Consider the following 22159-nt stretch of genomic DNA (forward strand, 5'->3'; position numbering starts at 1 on the left):
TAAAATATTTATATTAGAGAAAATTTGCACAAAATTTTTTATTTCATATCTCAGTGGCATTATGTAATTATTTTTAAATATGTTTGTTTTTTTCCCACAGGTTTTTCTGTTGTTCACCAAAACCTCTTTGCTCTACTTACTGTGCCTAAAATCTGTCTTCAGCTCCCATGAAACCTCTAGATCTAATGGCCATTACTGACCTCGTGCCACACTGCATGAGGTAGAAACCACCCACTTTCTCCTTATTTCTGTCTAGATGTGTTCTGGCTTCTCAACAAAAGAAAGAAAATCCAAAAAAATCTGCAGCAGGGAGTTATTGACCCAGCACTGATTTGGCAATGCTTCAGTATGCCCTGTAGCCCTTATGACAGTATGCTTTATGTAACTGCCAGTGGAGCTCATACAGATGAGTGGTCTGTAACACACACACACACACACACACACACATCACTTGTAGTGAAGAGCATACAGTACACACACACTCCCACTGGCTGCACTGTGAGGATGGGGGGACTGATTTGTGAGGAGGTGAATAGATAGGAGGAGAGAGAGGTTAGACAATCAACACAGAAACTCAGCAGAGCAGCTTCATCTGAACATAACCTTGAAGATTATCTTTGTGGATGTTGTGAACATGTTACTGTCATGGAAACACTGCTACCCATTCGAACTCTCCCCACTGTTCCCACCAGCTTTCCACCTGTTACACACAGAAGGGCAAATTTATAAAGCTGTGCAATTTGCGTCCTTTTATTTTACACGTTTTGTTTCTACACTGCAAGCAGTCTGCAGGAAATATGTGCAGACAGAAAGATACCAGAGAGATCTGTAAAATTTACACCTTTTTAATGTCAGCTTGCAGTTGTCTTTTGCTCTATGAGGAACACAGCAGGCAGAGATCAGTGAGATACAAAGAAATATTTGGTCACTGCGACCTCCTGGTACTGACAGGACCAAGGCACTTCTCAAAACCTTAAAACTATTCCTAGGGAGGAATCCTAGTGGGAATGGCCTTTCTAAATCTTTAATGATGGGGATATTTCTGATGTAGATGTGCATATTGTAGAAAACAATATGTTTTATTTCTTTCACAAATGTGTAGATAAAGAACATACATTGAAGTTAAGATGTCTTATATTGTAAAATTATTGCATGCGTGAATACAAAATTTTTGTGGAGTAAAAACTGTGGACAAAACAGAAAACATCATGCCATTAGTTTGGCAGTATTTCAGATATTTAATCCAGAAACTAATCAATAACTATTTATATCAACAATTGTCCATATTGACTGATATGAAATGTTTATATCGTGAAAGTTTTTCGGCAATATTGTCCATCCTTACAAATATTATTGATTTAAATTACATTAATATCTTTATTATTGCAACACTTGTTAATTTTGTTGTAGATCTCAACAGGGGAGATACAGTTATTTCTCTGTTTTAGTGAACTCAACTTACAGCACAGCATGAAAATGCTCATTTCTTTTTGCCAGAAGCTAATAGTGTTCACTGTTGCTGGGCAGATTTGGACTGAAAGACTGTTTCCATTCCAAGCTGTGGTAATCGGCCGCTGACTGTTCATGTATTATAGATGGCATTAAAGCTGCATCAGTCTTCTGTCCACATGACAGCCAATAAGCAAATTTGATAAAACGAAGATTTATTTGCTCCATTAAACTCTAAACTCTCTTCATGAGTCGCAGCATTACAGCAGTGAAAATTGCAGGATAAACACATCAGGGGTCCATATTAGTCTGGATCTGTTTTATTTAAATCTAATAAAGATCAAATTTGACCCCATTTTAGGTTTTTGGGGAATAGAACACGTATTAATCCTCTCCATCCTACCAACTGGGAGTTTAATAAGTTTCTTTTTGTCCAAATCACACGCTGAAAAGTTAGGTGGAAAACGACGAAATAAATTCTGGCTTAGATATAAGAGAATAAAGACGGTTCTTTCTGCAGAAGGAATTTGTGTGGCTTCTCAAAGAAAATGTCCTCGCTCTTTTCCCTCTCTTTACACTAATACATATACCGTGTTATAAATTATTATGCAAGTGATATTTTCTCAGATTTTCTTAAATGGTCAATGCAAATGATGGTCAGTATAATTTTCCAATCATGAACTATTACAGTATAGATCAAATTTTACTGAACAAAGCTCCCCATGAGAACAGTATTTTTTTCAAAAATAAAAAACTCAAAATGCACTGTTCCAAATTATTATGTAGAGCAGATTTTCTAAACATTTTATGGATTATAAAGAACTGCAAATGTTCATTCTTTGAATGTGCAGCATTAAGTGGTCACATGTACTAAAATCAAAAGCTATTTCAATCAAAAACCTTTTAACAGACCAAGTTACATGTTGACATAGGAGCCCTTCTTTGATATCACCTGCACAATTCTTGCATCCATTGAACTTGTGAGTTTGTGGAAAGTTTCTGCTTGAATTTCTTTGCAGGAGGTCAGAATATCTTCCCAGAGCTGCTGGTTTGATATGAACTACATTCCACCCTCAGATCTTCTGCTTGAGGAAACTCCAAAGGTTCTCAATAGGGTTGAGGTCAGAGAAGGATGGTGACCACACCATGAGTTGCTCCCCTTTTATGCCCATAGCAGCCAATGACACAGTGGTATTCCTTGCAGCATGACATGGTGCATTGTCATGCATGAAGATGATTTTGCTACTGAAGGTACAGCTGTTCTTTTTGAACCATGAAAGAAAATGATCAGTCAGAAAATCCATATACTTTGCTGAGGTCATTTTCACTCCTTCAGGGACTCTGAAGGGTTCGACCAATGATTCTCTCCCCATTATTTCGGCCCAAAAAATGACTCCACCACCTCCTTGCTGGCGTCACAACCGTGTTGGGACGTGGGGGCCATCCACCACCAATCCACTACTGCATCCATATGGACCATCCAGGGTTGCACAGCAGTCATCAGTGAACAAGTCTGTTTGAAAATTAATCTTCATGTACGGCTGGGCCCACTGCGACCGTTTCTGCTTGTGAGCTCTGGTTAGAGGTGGCCGAATAGCTTCATGCACCACAAGCCTCTGGAGGATCCTCCACCTTGAGGTTCCAGAGGCACCAGCAGCTTCAAATAACTGTTTGCTGCTTTGTCAGGGCATTTTAACAGCTGCTCTCTTAATCAGATGAATTTGTCTAACAGAAACCTTCCTCATTATGCCTTTATCTGTACAAACCCATCTTTGTTCTGAATCTGCCACAAATCTCTTCACGGTACAATAACGCTTCAGATTTCATTGAATATCTAATGTTTTCATACCTTGTCATATGGCACTACACTATCTGATGATTTTCTTCAGCAGAGATCCTTTCTCTTTCCCACACTGCTTGAAACCTGTGGCCTGCTTAATAATGTGGAACATCCTTCTTAAGTAGATTTTTTTTAATTGAGCTCACCAGAAAAACTAATCAACCCAGCTCTCTGAAATGAATTATAGTGATTCAAAGAGCCCTGACACACAATACCATCTATAAATTTAATAGCACAACAAAAAATGTAATCTTTATGACACTTAAATCCAATTTGCATAATAATTTGGAACATGGTGTATAAAACTTCTGTGATGTGGAATGCATACTGAATCCACAGTTTCATTGCTCTGCTTGTTTTGAGGGAGTTTGTGTTTGTGCGACTATTATCTCTGCTTTATGTTTGTTTGTTTATAGCTTCTCCTTATGGTATTCCAGCTGAAAGCCCAGAAGAATCAATTGTGCAGCAGCCACAGGCAGGATGCCACAGTGGTCATTTCTAAACGCACACAAAAAACATGGCCTACTGACCTTGTATACCTCTGAGTCTGTTAATGATTAAAAGGAGCTAGAGCTGGTATCTTTGCTCTCAATTTTCTCCTTCAGGTTCATATAATCATTGTTTCAGTTTTTGACTTTGGCGATTTTTTCATCCTCCAAACTGTGTTAGGTTGTGGATATAGCTGTACTGACTTCTTCACTTGTGTGAGCATGTTTTTGTTTATCCGCACAGCAAGGCTACGGTCCCTTACCCCCTCAGTAATCGAGCCACTGTTATTGCAATTTACACTCGGCTCAGCTGCATAGCTGCTCAGCAGTAGCTGGGCCGCTTTCCTCTCCACCCGGGAGGCTGATAGCTCCTCATCACCTCTGTGCTGAGCAGAGCATTTTCTCTATAAACCAAAGGACCCCAGGGCACACCTTGAATTTAAGACAAATTATAACCTGTTTAACCCCTCCCCTGCTTCTGAGTACAACATGATTATCATGGCTTGAGAGCTGACATCTACAGTAACATCATCTCAGGAGAGATTAATACGTGTAATAGAGTGTCAGATGCTCGTAACTGCTAATTTATTACTCATTATGTATTTGCTCCTGTAAGCTTTTAGAAGTTAACAAGCAAAGAGTTCCAAAAAACACCACAAGCACATATATTTGTTCAGTTCAGATTATTTATATAGCATCAATTCACAACACATGTAATCTCAAGGCATTTTATGAAAGTCATTTCCACCCAACCACACAAACATTCAAATTGAACCTAGTTATTTGTCACAACCTGGCTCAGGGATTGTGACAAAAAAGAAGAAAATGGAGACAAAATGATCATTTTTAAATGTTTATTTTATAGAAAACAACAAAAAAGTTCAATTGAATGAGTCATTGGAAAAATTATTAAATTTAACAAACGGGACAAATCCAAACTGAACCAAGCAAACTCCAGGAGGACAAACACATGAAGAGAAGGGAGAAATAGACTTATTATCCACCTGAGCGCAGCTCAGCAGCTCAGTCTTCATATAGAGGAGAAGAACGAAGTCAGGTGTTTCCAATTAGTATGACTGCTTCACTCCAAGAGATCCGCTCCTGGAGAAGCTCAACAAATGGTCAGAGTCGTCACACAGACAGTCAAGTCCAGATAATTATTCAAATTGGTGGAAAAGTTTTCTATCCAAGGAAACAATACAAAAGCATTCATTTCTCATGGATGATCATGTGACAACTGTACACAATCACTAGCATTGTGTTGTTGACTTTGCAGCAATTCCTCATAGACAGCCTGTGTGTAGTGACAGTAGAGAGAAAGAAAAACTACCCTTTAGCAGGAAGGAACCTCCAGCAGAACCGGGCTCGGTATGAGCAGAACATGCCGTTTTAAACCCTGTGATTTCTTTCTGGAAATGTATTGAATGGTTGGAGGTTAGAATGAGACATTGAGTCTCAGAATAGCTCATCTGCATAAATAAAGTTTATATCTGAATCAGATTTTTTATCACGTTGTTCATTATTGGTTGCTGTAGGTGGAAACTCATTTTGTTCCTGGCTCTTCTCTATCTTTCTGATACAACATGTCTGGTCAATGTAAGAAATTTTTGTAAAGTTAATGATTTAATGCAATCAGCTTTCCAATGCAGCAACTTGCTTCCTCATGAGAAGGGACTGGAGAAAATGAAATGACTCAGTTTAAGCTGCGCTTACTCAGAAGAATCAGTTTTTACCAAAAAGTGTCAGAAGTTGAATTGAATTTGACTGCATTAGGCTGTTTCCACAAAGCAGAAGGCTGATGCTATGCTGATCTATATGACACAATACTGCCAAGCATCCTGCCCTCCATCTTTTAAGATCCAATGATGGGTCACTCAAATATCTCAGCAGTTCAAAATTAGCAAAATTCAGTCAAGTAATTTTTTAATGTTTTTAGTGATAAATATAACTTATTACAAGAACACCAACAATTAAAACGGCAACAAATTAAAATACCTAAATGGAGACGTTGAAACATTTTAACTTAAAGAAAAAAAGATTGTTGTAATCGTGAACTTTGAGAGACAAACTTGACTTAGTTACACCAGTCCTATGGTTAGGAATGGCTCGTTTCTTAAACAAACTTTAAAAAGAAGCATGTGAAATAATAACATCTGGTTTAGCCCATGAATCCAAATCCATCAGATACTAAGTAAATTAAAGGAAATCTTTGGCTCTGACTTTAAAATAATTTTGTAAAAACTTTCTATCACTAGTGCCGCTGGCATTTGTCAAATAGGAGATGATGCTTAAGTATCTTTTTATATGGTGTATGAAAACATCTGACTTTAAATGTATAATTTAAATCAAGTTGTCCATGTTTGTAAATCCCATTATGGATCCATCAAAAGGCTTCTATTACATAAAAATAAGCAGCTATCCAGTCTTTGCAATTAATCTTGCTCAACAAAGCTGCAATGTTACATCAATATTAAAGGTCTTCAAGCAAACATGAATGCAAATGAGCTGCAGGGCTCCAGACATGCAGGTGCTGCTGGTGCAGTGGAGCAAGGTTGGACTGCTTTTGTGTTGCTTGTACCACATCAGGTCTTTTGGGAAACAAATCGGTGCTTTGTGAAGGAGCAACTACCATGGCCTCTGCAGTTAATTTCATGGGCATTAGAGAGGACTGCTGGAAAGACTCGATTTCTGTCTTAACTTGGATTAGAAGTTGTGGAAACAATACAAAAGCTGAAAGCTGTCAGGAGGGAAGCTCAGCAGAGTTACTGTAATATGACACGCCACAGAAAAATGTGATAAGTTGTCCCCCTTCAGACTACTGACAAACATGCAAAAAAACTATCCGGCATCATTCTGATGAGCACGGCAAGTAAACATCCTCTGCTGCGTTGCATGCATATACGGCATTTTCACACAGTTTGAGTGATGAGTTTTCAGAAACTCAGAAGTGCATCAAAGAGATGCTTTAGATGCTTTAGATAGACCCCAATTTAGATGCTTCTTTTTAAGAGAAGTGAGTGTGTTGTGCTCTGAGCTAACAAGCATGCCTCATACTCTCTTGCCACACATGCCTCTCCACATGCAGCATCAAAGAGTAGCTCGTACTGTTTGAAATTCATTGAAAGCATTGGATTAATAATGCAGAGAGAGAAGCTCAGAAAAGAAGACACATAACATGATGCCTTCTCGACTCCTCTACCATTAAAGCATGCAAAACCCTTCTGACACGACCAAATTGGAAACCTTTGAACAAGGAAGTGAATAGCTGTGAGAGGGTTGTGATGAAAGTTACTGGAGCTAAATCCCCCAGGAGGTAGACAGATATACGCGAGCTAAATGAAACAATTTCCTGTCTCTCTTTCACTGTGCCTTGTTACCGCTGCCTCCTCCTGGGTTTGTAATAAAAAGGTGTAATTGAATTAAGTACAATATTGCACAGTGGTTCTTTTCTGATTTTTTTTCTGACTAGGTGGTGAGCGTAACAATTGGCCAAAAAAAGACACTGGTACGGCATGTTATGTGGGACAGATGGATTTAGTCAGATGGTGCTGTAATCTGAAGATATACGTACATTAATTTTATTAGGAAATTCATCTATGATTTTTTTTTATACAAGTGGCAGCCTTTGTCAACATTTGAAAAGGTGTGTCGGAAATGGTCAGATTTTCACATTTTTTGGCTGAAATTAAATGTTCAAATTTTCTGCAATTTTGTTTCTTTTATATGGGGCTTAAGATAGTATTCATACTCCTTTAACTTGCTCATGTTTTTTTTTCATATTAAAATCAACAATGCATTTTACTGGGATTTTATGGATCAAACTTTTTTGATACTGTGCCATACCTGTCCAGTCTCCCATTTTCTCCCATTTTGGCCGGAAAACTACCGTTCTTTACCCCCATTCCCGCTGTGCTTCTCCAGCCCCCTGCCCATGCTCTTACCTTATTTTTCCCGCCCCCGGACGGCGACATTTCCTGTACTCTCAAATCCAAAACTTAGGGCACAGGTGTGCTGTAATGCCTGTGCCATGTGTTCTGTCTCAGTAATTTTTAAGAACACACAATCAACACAGAAAAACACAGGGCAGGAAGCAAACCATCATTAGTCCAGCAAACTCTCCCTCCATCCTTAATTTTATTTTTTATTTCTTTCACCAGACCAGAGAATGTAGTCAAAGAAATAATTCTGGCCATTCATCTTCCCACCGTAGCTCTTCATTATTCTACATCTTAGCTGCAAAGGGTTGTAATAATCCTTCTCTGCTGTCTTCACCCTCCTTCTCAATAGAAAGCTCTCATCCAGGCTGTGTACATAAACTGAAGCTAAAAATTATCTACCATCTGGTAATAAAACATGTTCACGATTAAGGGACTCAGATAATTCTGACTTAATTTTTAAAGCACACACAATTTTTCCAGCACAACTGCATCCAAACTGAAATCTCGTTACAATGGTTGCACAAAGAGTGCCACATTAGACAACAGCTTTCATCATTCAGATGTAAATTAGTCTGAAAAATGTCATTTTAAATATAATTTTTAAAACGCATCACAGAGAAGAACATATAATAAAATAGAATACAATAGAATAGAATAGAAGTACTTTATTCATCCCAGCAGGGAAATTACTTCGCAGTTACAGCATAAAGACAAGACAAGACAAGAGACAAGACACAATAACAACGTCTGGGTGTTGAGTCTGGAGTTTGGCTGTAGCAAAGCTGATGACGTCACAGGCCACCGCTGCATCAGCTGATGGGGGAATGTAAACAGCGATCAAAATGGCGGACGTAAACTCCCTCAGTAAATAACACGGCCGCATTCCCACAGCCAGAAGTTCAATGTCCGGGCTACAAATCTGTTCCTTCCCGTTAACATGACCGGGATTACACCACCTCTCACTCTCATAAGTGCAATCCCGCCGCCCCTCTTCTTCCGACTCTTGGAATAGTCCCTGTTCCCTGCACCAAGGAAAATCCAGGGACCTCCATGCTGTAGTCCGGAATAAGCGAGTGCAGCCAGATTTCCTTGAAGCAGAGATACTGCACTCCCAGTACTCCTTCTGGGTCCTAACCATCGCCATGAGTTCGTCTGTCCTATTTCCCAAGACCTCACATTCCCCACGATAATCGCCGGTATCGCTGGCCTGCGCCGTCTCCTCTTCTACCTCCGTTTAGCTCCAGACCCGCAGCCCCGTCATCTCCTCCGTAACTCCTCCGGGACCACAGGCCCGTCTCCGGGCAGCAGCAGAGGCCCACACGGCGCAATCAGCCATTCACGCGAGCAAACAATGCCGCTACTCTGCTCGGCGAGGTTCTCCGCAACCAAGAGTATAAAAAGTAGCAGAAGAACGCGGAGAACATCGACAGAACCACATCCAGCCATTGTGGAAAGCCCAACTGATGATCCATGGGTTCTTCAAGCACGGATCCTTAATCGGTTACAGCAAATATACACAGACAAACACACACGACGGGAGCTGCGTCTGCAGGTAGCCAGCTGCGCCGGCGCCATCTTGATGATAAACCTTTAAATTTTAAAGACATTACTTATGCTAAAAATTAGTTAGCTTTAAGTCTTCTTTATTTAGCACAACAGTCCACACCCAAAAGAGTTGTTACTAATCCTTGCCAGAGCCGGTGTGTGGTGAGTTTATGGTTTTAAAAAAGGGATTTCGAACCTTCCAGCTGCTAAATTCTGTCTAATTCCATTCAACACACACTTTTGATATTTGGTTAAATTACCGTATGTTGTACAACTACAGTAACTGTCCTCTGTGAAACACATGACCGTGTGAAGAGAGCAAAGAAGAGAATAAATTAGTTGAACAGAATGAAGTTGAAATGAAATAAAGAAATGAGACAAAGCAATTTTGCCTGGAGGATTTTTTAAAATAGAATTATTTTAGTGATTTAAGAAATCATTGCATCTCCGGATTTCCTTTTTTCATATGACTTGAAGACTTTCTACACTTGCAGTCCTTGTAGTGCTGATCAAGACTTATTGTGTTCACTAGAAAAACAGATGAATGTTGAACTGTAAACTTGTGTAAGCCAGTCTTTTTGTACCGTAGCATATAGCTTCTCATGCATACTAATGTTTGCTCTGTGGTTTGAAAAAAATTACTTTTTTTTCACTTTTTCCCAGCCTGTTCCTTTCATGCTTCAATGCTTTTATACTTTCATAATTAGATTCATGTCTTCTCTGTGCTTTATACTAAAAGCTGAATAATTAAATGTAGTTTTAAGCTGCTCACATTGTCTAGCACTCCTTTCTGTAATACATTTTGTTTTTATGACTATTGTGCTAATGTAATCTTTCAAAATCCAAAACATCTGAACAAATATATCAAATGCTTTACTATTATTTAAGTAGATGTGTAAATATTTACAAACAAGGGATATTCATCACCTAAGACAAAACTATTTATGATAGTAATATAGTATATTAATATTTTAGGTGTCAGAGTGTAGATATTTCACCTTTCCAGCCTTTTTGTGCTTACTGCTGTACTTTCGTTTTAAATGCGTACTGACTAAAATCACATTGCACACTTTCTAAAAAAAAAAAAAAAAGTACTGGATAGATTTACACATCTGGTCTGTGTTATTTCTCTGGAGATCCGTTCCCATTTGCAGTTTATTACACAAAATCCAGAGCAAGAAAGCTTGGAACGCAGGTAATGCGCTGGGGTAAATAAATGGCCATCGAACAATGGTAGTTGACATTTAGATAAATGCTGTGGCTTTAGAATATAAACATAATGATTATATCTGGTAACAGGGAATATGTACAATTATATCGCATCACAGCTGTATATTTATGGAGGAAATGAGAACACACTATAGCTGACTATGTCCTTCAGGCTGCAGCACATTCTGTGGTTTTCCTGTTCATAACCAGCGGTCCATTTTACAACCCATTATCTTATGATGTAGATGGAATTTTAATGAGTGTATTCAATATCTTGTGACCATGTAGCTACAGGCCTCTATAAGCTGCATAAATCCTCACACACACAAACTCATAACCACACAGATTACTGGGCTTTGGCCTCCAGACAGCATTTTGCAACATCTTAACCTCTTCTTCAGCACTCAATACATTCATCTAACACCAGCTGTGTTGGATAAATGCACTCCAAAAATATCAACAATACAATGAAACGTGGTCATAAAAGCGTGAATGTTGCTTGTGATTCTGCTCTGTGGCAATTAAGAAGTAATAAAGTTATTTGTTTATGTCAGTGTTCTTATAAGTTTGGTAGTGTGACAGTGCCAGGTCAGCGCAAGGGACAAAATCTCTGGTCATTCCTGGTTACTGTGCTGTACTTTCTACTGTCAAATGACCCACAATTGCAGCTAATATATTCAACAATAACCCAATAATTTTATTTAATCCCACACATCACATGCTTTCGAAATGGTTTACTCACTTCAGCATGCAGGATGCTTGAAACTGAAAATCAAACTTACTTGTACTACTTTCTTAAGAGGCCATTCTTCTTTCCTAGACTGTAACGTCTTGTAATGTACAGATGCAGCAAAACATGATCCCAGTACACATACACAGCTCAGTAGAGAAGCACATAAAAAGCATCAAACATATTGCAAATACAACAGGACTTTATTTTGCAAATTTGCCTTTAATTAACCCTCGTGGCATGTTTTCTAATTCACTAACACTCAAGGTGAGACAGGAAGCAGAGTGACAGCAGCTTAAGGAATACATTTGGATGTGTTTTAAAGTATAATGGATAGGAATGTTCTGTTGTAACCCATCTCTTGTATTATGTTGCAGCGACAAGGATCCGGGCCTGCTGCTGGCAACAACAAGACCTCTGGGGGAAAAGGTAAAAAGAAAGACACATACTGAAACTTTTTAGATTCTTTTTTTCTTTAAAAACAAAAAAATGAACAATGGTATGCCTTAAAACAGTGGAAACAAAGCAAAGAGGAGAACCAAAGTAGCACTAAGTAGACTGTATGTCACAGCTCATATGCCTCTGATCCAGGCTTCAATAGACTCATAACAAATGACGGTACCTGGGGCTGAAATGCACACAAACACAACCATACCTCAGGACTTCCTGTCAGATCCACTCACTGTGTTATGAGACTTTGAGATGTCATGTGATTTTTAGGTAGAATTGAGGACATGCATTAAACAGTGTGATCAAATTCACAGATGAAATGGTCACTGAGAGCTGATGAATACTTAAGCTTATCGTAACACCTCTGGACATAAAAGTGTTTAGTAAATATGCAGCATTAATGAGGAATTTCCCAGCCAGAAGCTTTGACTCCCATAGTATTTGAGGGAATGCTCTTACTGTCACTGTAGCTCTGAGTTCTGCTGTTGTTTTTCTTGAGCCAAATGCTTCAGTGATCACCAATTACCAATCTTTCTTGAATAATATTTATGTACACTTTATGAAACCTGTTAGGAAAATTATTATTAAAGAAGCCTTCAAGGCAGAATCCAGTCAGAGGCAAACTCACGAATGTTCGTTTCAAAGCTTTGCTTGATCAAGAAGAACACAATGAGGTACAGTACGTAAGTCATCAAACTTCTAACTAACACAGAGATGCTCTCCCTAGTTATCCTACTTCCCTTGTTTATACATATGTTTTGATGGTGGTCTCTTCAGTTCTGGAAAAAACACAGAACAATGCATTATCTTCTGCATCCAATTCTCCTCTCATGATGGGAAACAATCCATAAACTTTAACCTTTTCACATTCCATGAAGTCTCATGTGTCAGCTTCCACTTCCACCATCTATATGTCCATTTTTCTAAACCATTCTATGTCCGGAAATATAGATCAACAACAACACATAAGTAAATGTTAATTCATATCCATGTAATCAATTATTTCAAAAATAATCCCTAGCGAAACATACCAAATGAGTAAATTAATATATAGTAAAGAAGTATCACTAAACACCAGATAAGTAAAATAAAGAGATTGCTTTGAGAATGAGTAACTATATAATATAATAATAACAACAAAAACACTGACATTTACTGTGCATTTTCTATGTACTGCTCAGGTTTCCAAAGCTGAAATCTCCTTTAAAGTTGATCACATTGCTAAACATCATCTGGCATGTTTGATCCCAATAAATTATTGGCCATTGCAACAGTGCAATGGCCACACTTCTGTTGAATATTCATAGAAATCTGTAAAAATCCACAAAAACACCCATTCTAGTCTCTGCACAATACAGCGGCTGAATTTACATTTTAATTCTGAGAATCCAGGCACCAGGAGACAAAGTTCTAATGGCCATCAACTTCTCTGATCACATCTCTGTGGTGATTGCCTTACCTCCCTCCACACTGATAGACAGCCGGTGTCAGTTTGGTCCTGGGGGAAATAAAGATCTGCTTCATGTGCCAAGTGCATTGCAAATCATGTTTATTCTTGAGCCGCTGTCATTAAACTTATCACAGCAAAGCAAATAAAGTCTTCAACGAGAAAAGTAATATCCTCTCTGCTTTCACCTCCCTTAAATCATGACTGTAATTTGATGTGCCACCCTGACTCAGCAATACTTCACCATTCTGTAGGGACGTAAGCAGAACTGTAGCAGAACCAGGGTTTCCAATAGTCAGGACCTTCTAAGGATAACAATAGGGCAGGAAAGTGGACAAGGTATTAACAACTTACTATAATAACTGAATAGGACAATTTTGAGTTCCCAGCTACAAGAGTTTTAGTTCGTTTGCAGTTTTTCCTCAGTGATTTTGGTGCATTTCTTGATAATTTTTGGCAATTGCAAAACAGTAAATGCATTTCTCAAAACAATTCGTACAAACAGCAAAACACCATGAATTATCTGCAAAAGTCTCTTTTTCAAAATCCTCAGTCCCTCTCTCAAAAGTAAATGTATGTATCCATAAACATGCCAGTATCATCAGTATGACAACTACTTGTGCACAGGTAAGACAGTCAGATTGCTTAATCATGTCGTCAATATAATGGCGTACTCTGCAGGGATGTTCTGTTATAACCTGTTAAAGTTTTGATGTATTGTAAACTGTAATTGTGGGAGATCAATGCAAAATATTGGACATGATTCATATTTACACTTTTACTATAATTTATTGACAGACCCTGTCATTGTGACGCAGAAGAGAAAGACAGCACTACAGAGCACAAAGAATAAAATAAAACAAAAGTAGAAATGGGAACATAAGATCTCCTCAAAAGGAAAACTGTACATGTAGTGTTGCCTTCTTATGTTTTCCATCTCCATGCTGAGGGAAAAAAATTCTCAATCGGGTAAAAGAATGAAGAGTAGGATGAGAGGAACTCCATCAGCGTACCACAACAAGACATAAACTCTAATGATGTTGGAATGATCATTCATTCCAACATATATTATATTATATTTTATATTTAGATTTATATTCATATTTTATACTGTATTTTATTTTATTCTGGAGTAACCTCACAACATTGGAAGCTCAAAACACTGTCCTGAGCCGTATGCAACGAAATTTCGTTGCACCCTGTGCATGCAAAATGACAATAAAGTCAGTCTAAGTCTAAGTCAAATCATGTTTATTGTTGAGCCATACATCCTCCACCTCTTCTGCCTCTTCCTATGTTTTGGAAAGTGTTTCTTTTTTTTTAATTGAACCTAAATATTACAGTAAAATTCAGCAAAACTCTTGAAATTGTAATGTGGACAATGCTGAATGAAAAGACGGCAAGTGTGCGTGAACTTATTCTGCAACTAACCATGTTGGAATCCTATTAAAGAGTCACCACCTTGCTACAGCAATTAATTGGATCCACATTATCAGAAGATGTTCAGACACTGGGATGCAGGAGACCAATTTTTCCCTGACTTCAAAATGCAGGTCTCTTTTTCTGCTCACTTAATACGGAAAAATAATAGGGAGATGTGTACCTTGCAGTTCGCTCACATAAACACAAATTATTTCTCTGTGGTGTGACCTTGAAAATTAATTTGTAGCCTGCAAAAAGTGCTTTCCCAGAGATATACAAAGCGCACACTCTGAAAGTGAGGGAGGTGGGAAAAACTCAGCTATTGACGTTCGCCCACTCTGCATCCCTGAGCACTGAGCACAACACAGTCTTCAGAGAAAAGCTCTCTCTTGCTCAAGGACGGTTTCAAACAAATGTGTCCATATTCATAGGAACTCATTTTAAACTGGGTAAATACAAGTGCATACAGCAGTGCTTCTCAGTGATGCAGCAAAGGCTTTTTACCTGATATCAGCAGTAATAGGAAGATTGGTTAACGCAGGGAGGAGAACTGCTTGTTGTAAAAAATAATTGAACAAGTACAAATGTGTAGCAAGTTGATAGAATTTGATAAAAGTTTTTATTCACTTTGGTGCTTTTCCTTACCTGAACACAAAATGCAAAATTTACAAAACAGTCTGAGACAAAACCAGAGAGCTGCTGTTTGTATACCAAGTTATTAAAAAACTATAAATTGTCTGATTGCAGGATAATTTTTAACAGTATGAGGAGGTCGTACATTTATTTAGCATAGTTTTGGGTGATAAGATCATCTCTCCACAATACTTTGCAGATGTTCCACTTACCTCCACATGCAGGATGCTTGAAGCTGAAAATGAAACTGATGGTGTTCACTTATTCCCCCTGATGATTAATGTACTTGTCTAGGTAAGATGTGTTCCATTCTCTCACCGAAAACCATTACAAATTCTGCACCAAAGATCCTGAAAGACATGTAGTTTCTAGAATGAGGTTACACGCGTACTTTACAGACGTAACAGGACTTCCCTTTCATTCCCATGTGTTTTTTTTTATATGTCGGCACTCATGGCAGGAAATGGCATGAGAGAAGTTTTAAATTAAATTCAGTCTCAGACACAGTTAGCTAGACACAGTGTCAAGCTAAAATAATTCTCTTTCATATCCGGTCTCTTACTGATAACTTTTTTAATGCACCAGACAAGGACACTTCCTGACAGCACCCACATTAACAATGTTGAATGACACAACTGAATTCTGAGCTTTTTCTTAAAAATCAACATCTACATGTGAGAAGTATATGGTTCTGTTCTATATAAACAGAACTATGTAGAAAGTGCTACATCAACACCACCTCCCACATCATTTCAAAAAGGCAAAGGCGTAATTTCAAATAGGCTCACCTCAGAGATCAAAGTCATCTTTTTTAATTAGCATTGGACATGCTCCCAAAGTGATGATGACCTATTTTCTTTACAGTTTTTAATTAGCCTTGCCGTTCCAAATTATTGCTGGAGTGAATTATTCTTATTTTGTCATAAGTTGTGAGTAAATTACTTCTGTGTTAAGCTTTTGAATGTTGTAGAAAGCTAAAAGCACATATTCCCTCTGCAGGTCGTTAAACCTCCCACGCTTCCTTGTTTCTTTTTTATAGTTTTACTATTCCATCCTCAAGGAGGTTACACATATACGTTCTTGCCAAAAGTCAATGAAAGTTGACCTAAAAACAAAACTCACCGTGCCAATCAATGCACAACTATCCCCTCGTGTGTGTATGTGTATTGATCACTGTGGTTTCCCTTGTGCTTGGACTCCCCTCTGGTGTTTCAAGGCCTTGGGGCAGATGAAATTCACTTTCACACACACACTGGCATTCAACTAGAGACAAAAATACACCAACAGGCGCACTGCAGGAAAGCAGACAAACATAACCCTTTGTAAATATACTATGTCAATAGACATAAGTTAACATCTACAGCATTTAATTTACAGTTACACCCAATTTATACTGTTTGCATCTCCATGCCATGGAATGGAATCCATTCAGTACATGGGTACCTAATAGAAGTAAACTGCGAGAAAATGGGAATATTTGTGTTTATATTTGTTCACTATATGATAAATTAGCTCAGCTACAGAAAGAATTTCCAAGTTCCTAGTCAAAAGTACTATAGGAATCCTCCTGAAGTCGTAATTGTTACAGGGAAAGATTTGACTGATAGGTAGCTAGCTCATACATTGTCAGCTTCTCCTGTGCTGTAGATGTCTTTAAATTAGTGAGACACAGTTTGTGTAATATATTAACTTGTGAACATGTTCTTTATGTGCTCTAACTGACAAAATTAAGGAAATTATAAGAGAAATTATCAACTGGAATCCTTCCAACTCACCTGTGACATCATTTCCTGTTCTACGCTCAGACTTCCATCACAAATCGAATGCAGCTTGATCATATTTTGGTTTGTGTTATTTCTGCCACAAGTGGCGCTGGAGTGAACCACTGCTCTAGCTTTGAGTCTGGTTTCAGTCTTGGCCAACGATCAGGACCTCCGGGAGGCAATGCTCGTGTTCAAAATACAAAATAGAAGTTAATGTTTAGATTTCTCGACCCTCAAATTTTATCTGTTGGTTCTTCAATATTAGGATTATAACATGAATATGTTAAAAGCCCCTCCCCTGCTGTTGCCATTACGTGTCAAAGCAAAAGTAACAGATGTCACATTACATGACTTGTGAACACATAGTTTAGCAGTGAGCCATCAAATCGTTTTTTAAAAGAAGTCAATCTCCTTAAGCTTTTAATTCTAAAAGGCACAACACACAATAAATTATTTTGGTCCTCCGCTGAAAGCGCAGACGCGATGATCTGCTCTGACACCTCTGCAGCAGCTATTGCACACTCATTTGTTTAAGACAGTCACACTCAAAGTGCTGCCAGAGGTAATAGGCCTGATAATTCATTGTGTTTGTGCATGATGAGGAGGCAAATCCTCAAACTGAGAATCATCCATCATTGACACATTCAGTTTCTGCCCCCAGTCTTAAAGAGGGATGGAAATCTTACCCCAGGTCTGAAAGATTTTAATCAAGATAATGGTCAGCAGACTCATGCCTGAATCCCAAAACAATGACCTCATTAGTTTGCGGTAACTAAATAAACACACACAACACAAACATAAACGCTGGTAAAAATAATTTTTACCAGCGTTGAGATGATTTCCTGAACCTGTTCTTTCCATTGGCTGATTAGGCATCAAATGTTTAATTTGTAAAATTTCAGCTTGAAACCTTTCAATTTACAGAGTGAGTCATGCAATGCCTTGCAAAAGTATTCATATCGCTTTAACCTTTCTCAGCATTTTGCCACAATACTGCTATGAACACCAGTATAATTTATTGGGATTTTATTCAAAGACCAACACCAGATAGTGCATAATTGTGAAGTAAACAGAAAAAATGTTTTTAACAAATTTATACTAGTAGAAATCTGTTTCATTTACTCTGCTTGACTTCTTAAGCAGATCTATGAAGACACTGTTGAAGTTATCCATTTGTAACTGGAAATAAAAACATTAGTCCTTTTACCCAAGAAATGTTGTTCAGGTGATAGAAGGCCAACTTTGTAATTGGCTTTATGTGTGTCTGAATGTTCAGGTCTGAGTCCATCACTACACCAAGATTTCAGGCCTGGTCACTAGTTTCTAGCTGTAACCATTGTTTAACAGAAGGTAAAACAATTTACCCAGCAAAGACGCAGAAAACTGACTCTGAATATTACACTGAATCCCCATGGTGTCGGCATCCTCATGCTGGCATATATAAATAAATAAAAAATATATATATACTGTATACACTATATATATATATATATATATATATATATATATATATATATATATATATATATATATATATATATATATATATATATATATATATATATATATATATATATATAAATATTTTATTTTTTTAAGAAGGGATGGGGAAGCCACTGAGGGTTGATGTAAAGATGGATCAACCTGGAAGAAACTTTGAAAGAGACTAAAACAGACTTGACATTGGAGCAGAAGTTCAGCTTCTCACAGCACAGCAGCCAATTTGACCATTGTCTTTGCTCTCAACTATGACAAACTTTGAAGTTAAAAAAACAACAATTTATCAAATAAAGATTACCAGCATGACTGCATTTTACACTGGTGACAGCAAAGGGCACAGCCCAACAGCTAAAACCGCAGGGATGAAAACAGCAGGCATCAGAGCATTGGAAAATTCAATATCAATTAATGCAGGATTCAAAGCTCGCCTTGACACAGCAGTTAGTGCTTCCTCCTTTAGCTGCAAGAGAGAGGTACTCAGACTCAGCCTCAAGAGAACCTGCAGATTAGCTGCACAGTCGATACATTAGTCTCCACTCTGCTTTTGGTCTCGCCTGTCATGTGGTTGTCTACAGAAACGTCCACAGATCAGACTCCACCAGATCAATATTTTCTTCTAGGCATAGAGAGAAAAAAATGAAACAGACAAAAACCCACAATTCTGTGTTGAGAAATAATAAGTTAATCTGCAAAGACACAAAAATAGCATTGTTGTTTGATTCAACAGCAGCAATTGGCAAGTTAATTTTGCAACGCATCGGTCACTATTGACAGAGTCTCTGTCTGAAGTCAACATTACTTTGTCATACTCCCACAGAGTACTGATCTGCCCTGCTCCACTACTTTAAGAAATCTTTTTTTTAAATTATGTCTGTTCTGACATGTACACTACAGGTTTTATTTTCTACTCACCTGATCCAATAAAGTGGACCAAAGAGTGGGGGCACAAGTCATCATCCCATCACTGGGTGAAGATAGGATAAGACTAACATTAGTCTCACTAAGAGACTAATGAGACTAACATTAGTCTCACTACTTGCTCAGGTTCATGGACAAATATAACGTCATACACAAGAATTTGCTCTTACAATGTATCATCCATGCTAGCTGCCGAGCCTCATTTAGCTGCGGCTCAGACAAAATCAGCTAAGTGGCACCCAACCCCCTTTGGTCAGCATGAGCAAGTTATCGTCTTCTAAAGTCCTCGTGTCTAATGTCTGATACTTGAATCAGTTTCATCCTGCTCCTCCAGTGGTTCCCAAACCTTTTTTAAAGTTACTCTGGGTTTAATTTAGTGGTATCAGATCAAGAGGAGGGCAGCCAAATCCTTCATTTTTAAGATTTTTTACTAGTAAAAAACACCATCAAAAGCCAAGTTTTATTTTCCTTCCACTTCACAATTATGCTCCACTCTTAGAGTAGATATGCCATTCTTACAAATTTAAATGTTTTTATAAAGCTCTGTACATTATATCTTTATGGCTGTAAATTGTTTATAAAAAACTGTTTCCAGTGGTCCCGCATAGTCGTCACAGCAGATAAACAACTTTCAGCTATTGTTAAGACGTTTAACCTCAAAAGAAAAACATTTGACCATCTTTACGATCAGTAACTTGGGAATTGCTATTAGGAATTTCATAAACAAAAAATAACTAAATTCTTCACTCAACCATTTACTCTGTTTTCCCCTGTCCAGAAGAGTCCAAGGGAGAGATCCCAGAGGATTTTGACATTGATATGGAGGCCCCAGAGACCGAAAAGGCAGCGGTCACCATCCAGTCCCAGTTCAGGAAGTTCCAGAAGAAGAAGCGTGATGAGAAGTCCTAGTGAGCGTTACGTCGATCTGTCGCCATGTGGAAGCGATGTGGCACTTTGACGCTGGTGTGACATTTGCATGTAAACAAATTCATACCTGTTGAAACTGAAGGGGTTGTGAAAGGCTTGGGTGGGGAAGGGAATGCTATAGCCTGTTAATCTTATGACTATGTCTGTGAATTCTCATTACCCTGTCATTATAATTGCTATAATTTATTATTTTGACTGCTGTATCAATAGATACGAGAAAAAAGTTAGACTTGGGTTTCTGTCCTGCCAATCATGTTCCATATATGATACGTTCTCTATGTTTTTGTACTTATCCTGGTAGTCTTACCTATGCTAGTCCTTCCTGTTCTGTACCCAGGACTGTTTCCTGAGCTGATGCTAAAGCTTGCTCTTAGGAAATCTGCCCAGGAGCTTTTTGTTTCACCCTGAAACATTTTTCTTATCCGCATGGTTCTGTCAAAGTTCTGTGTCAATGTACATTGAATAAATAAAACCTGTGTGAAAAATGTGTCTGTGCATAAAATCACTACAATCTTTCACATCAAACTGCATGTGCTTTTTCAGTGTGCTTGCAAACACTGTACTCTCATGATCAAACTAAAAATTGAAAGTTGTCTGAATGAGGCTGGTTGAGTTTATTTACTTCCCAGCTCGATGACCTTCTGCTTGTAAAGCCAACCAGCAGATTCCCACTGAGCTTCTCTCAGTTTTTAGCACCCAACAACTTAGACAGTCATTTTCTGTGGTTAAATAAACAAACTCTTGCCTAAAATCAGTAGCTGTTAGTGATCAGGAGCACACTGCTGACGGATGTTTAGAGTACAATGGAGCAGAAAGCTGACGTCATTGTTTCTCCCTACATCCAGTTGGTGGCGCAGGTTGCTACGATCGACAGTAACCACACATTCACACACGCTAGAAGGAAACAAACACACCCAGTTCAACACCTTCATTCTACTGACTGAGAAGTTGCCAGGTGACAGTGCATTTTTGTTCCAAAAGCAAGCAGAAAATGTTTTGTAAGCGAACAGAGAGTTCTGCAGGCGGAGATTTACTTTGAGCAGAGGCAAGTTCTGAGCGCAAGGAGAAGAAAGACATGAATTCCTGCTTTCAAAATGAAAATGTAAGCAAAAGAATTAAAAGTTTTGAGAACAGAAGACATTAAATCCTGCTTTCAGACTGAAAATGTGTGCTCTTGGATTATGGCAGAAAGATTACCCCATAGTTTTGCTCTGTTAGAATTATTTGATGCCAAGAATTTGGATCAGTATATGTTTTAAAGAACACAAAACAAATGGTTAATCTATTTGCATTTTAAAATACAAGATTCTAAAAATATTAATAAAAAAGTTAATTTTCCTTTTTGTTCCTAGAAGATACTGTGCAGAAATTTAAACTAGGTTTGATTCCCGTTTCAAGCATCTAATTCTGAACAAATTGCACAGTGACTGCAGGAGATGCTTTTTCCTCCATGAATTGCCACAAAGCAAACATAAACAACACTATATAAAATAAAAGTACATTTGATTAGTTTGGATGACGATAAGTATATTTGTATGATTTTTATTTGCATAGATGGGAAGTGATCTTATGAAGTGAATAATTTACTTTGCAACATTTTAAGGATTATGGGTATCAAAATATGTGAAAGCTGGGCTACTTTCACTTCTCTTTGCCAATGATATATATATATATATATATGTATTCTATTGATGCCAAGAATTTGGCATCAATTTATATTATATATATTAAATAATTAAGATAAACAGGTGAAATGATTGGTAAATAAAGGATTTTGTGTCAGGGTGAACATCCAACTATGGAGTGTTGTATCCATTTCTAGCAGTCATTGGAGGACAGGTGAGGCACTTTGTAGACTAGCGGTGTCCAAAGTTAAGGGTCAAGAGTCAGAAGGAGGAAG

General features: G+C 38.0%; 1 protein-coding gene across 2 annotated transcripts in view; it reads left to right on the forward strand.

Annotated features, from left to right (window-relative positions):
* Positions 1 to 20746, forward strand: part of pcp4 (Purkinje cell protein 4) — a 40703-nt gene extending 19957 nt beyond the window's left edge. The window contains exons 2-3 of one of the 2 annotated variants that reach the window (XR_001351222.2): positions 11577 to 11628; positions 20111 to 20226. Coding sequence is in view for 1 of the 2 variants with exons in the window: in XM_014471354.2 (XP_014326840.1) it covers positions 11568 to 11628; positions 20111 to 20241 (192 nt within the window). In the remaining variant the exon portion in view is untranslated. Of the gene's footprint in view, positions 1 to 11567; positions 11629 to 20110 lie in introns of those variants that run through there. The other variant, XM_014471354.2, reaches the window with a different exon arrangement.
* Positions 20747 to 22159: the final 1413 nt, after the last annotated feature.

The sequence above is a fragment of the Xiphophorus maculatus genome, chromosome 18, assembly GCF_002775205.1.
Source record: "Xiphophorus maculatus strain JP 163 A chromosome 18, X_maculatus-5.0-male, whole genome shotgun sequence".
NCBI lineage: Eukaryota > Metazoa > Chordata > Actinopteri > Cyprinodontiformes > Poeciliidae > Xiphophorus > Xiphophorus maculatus.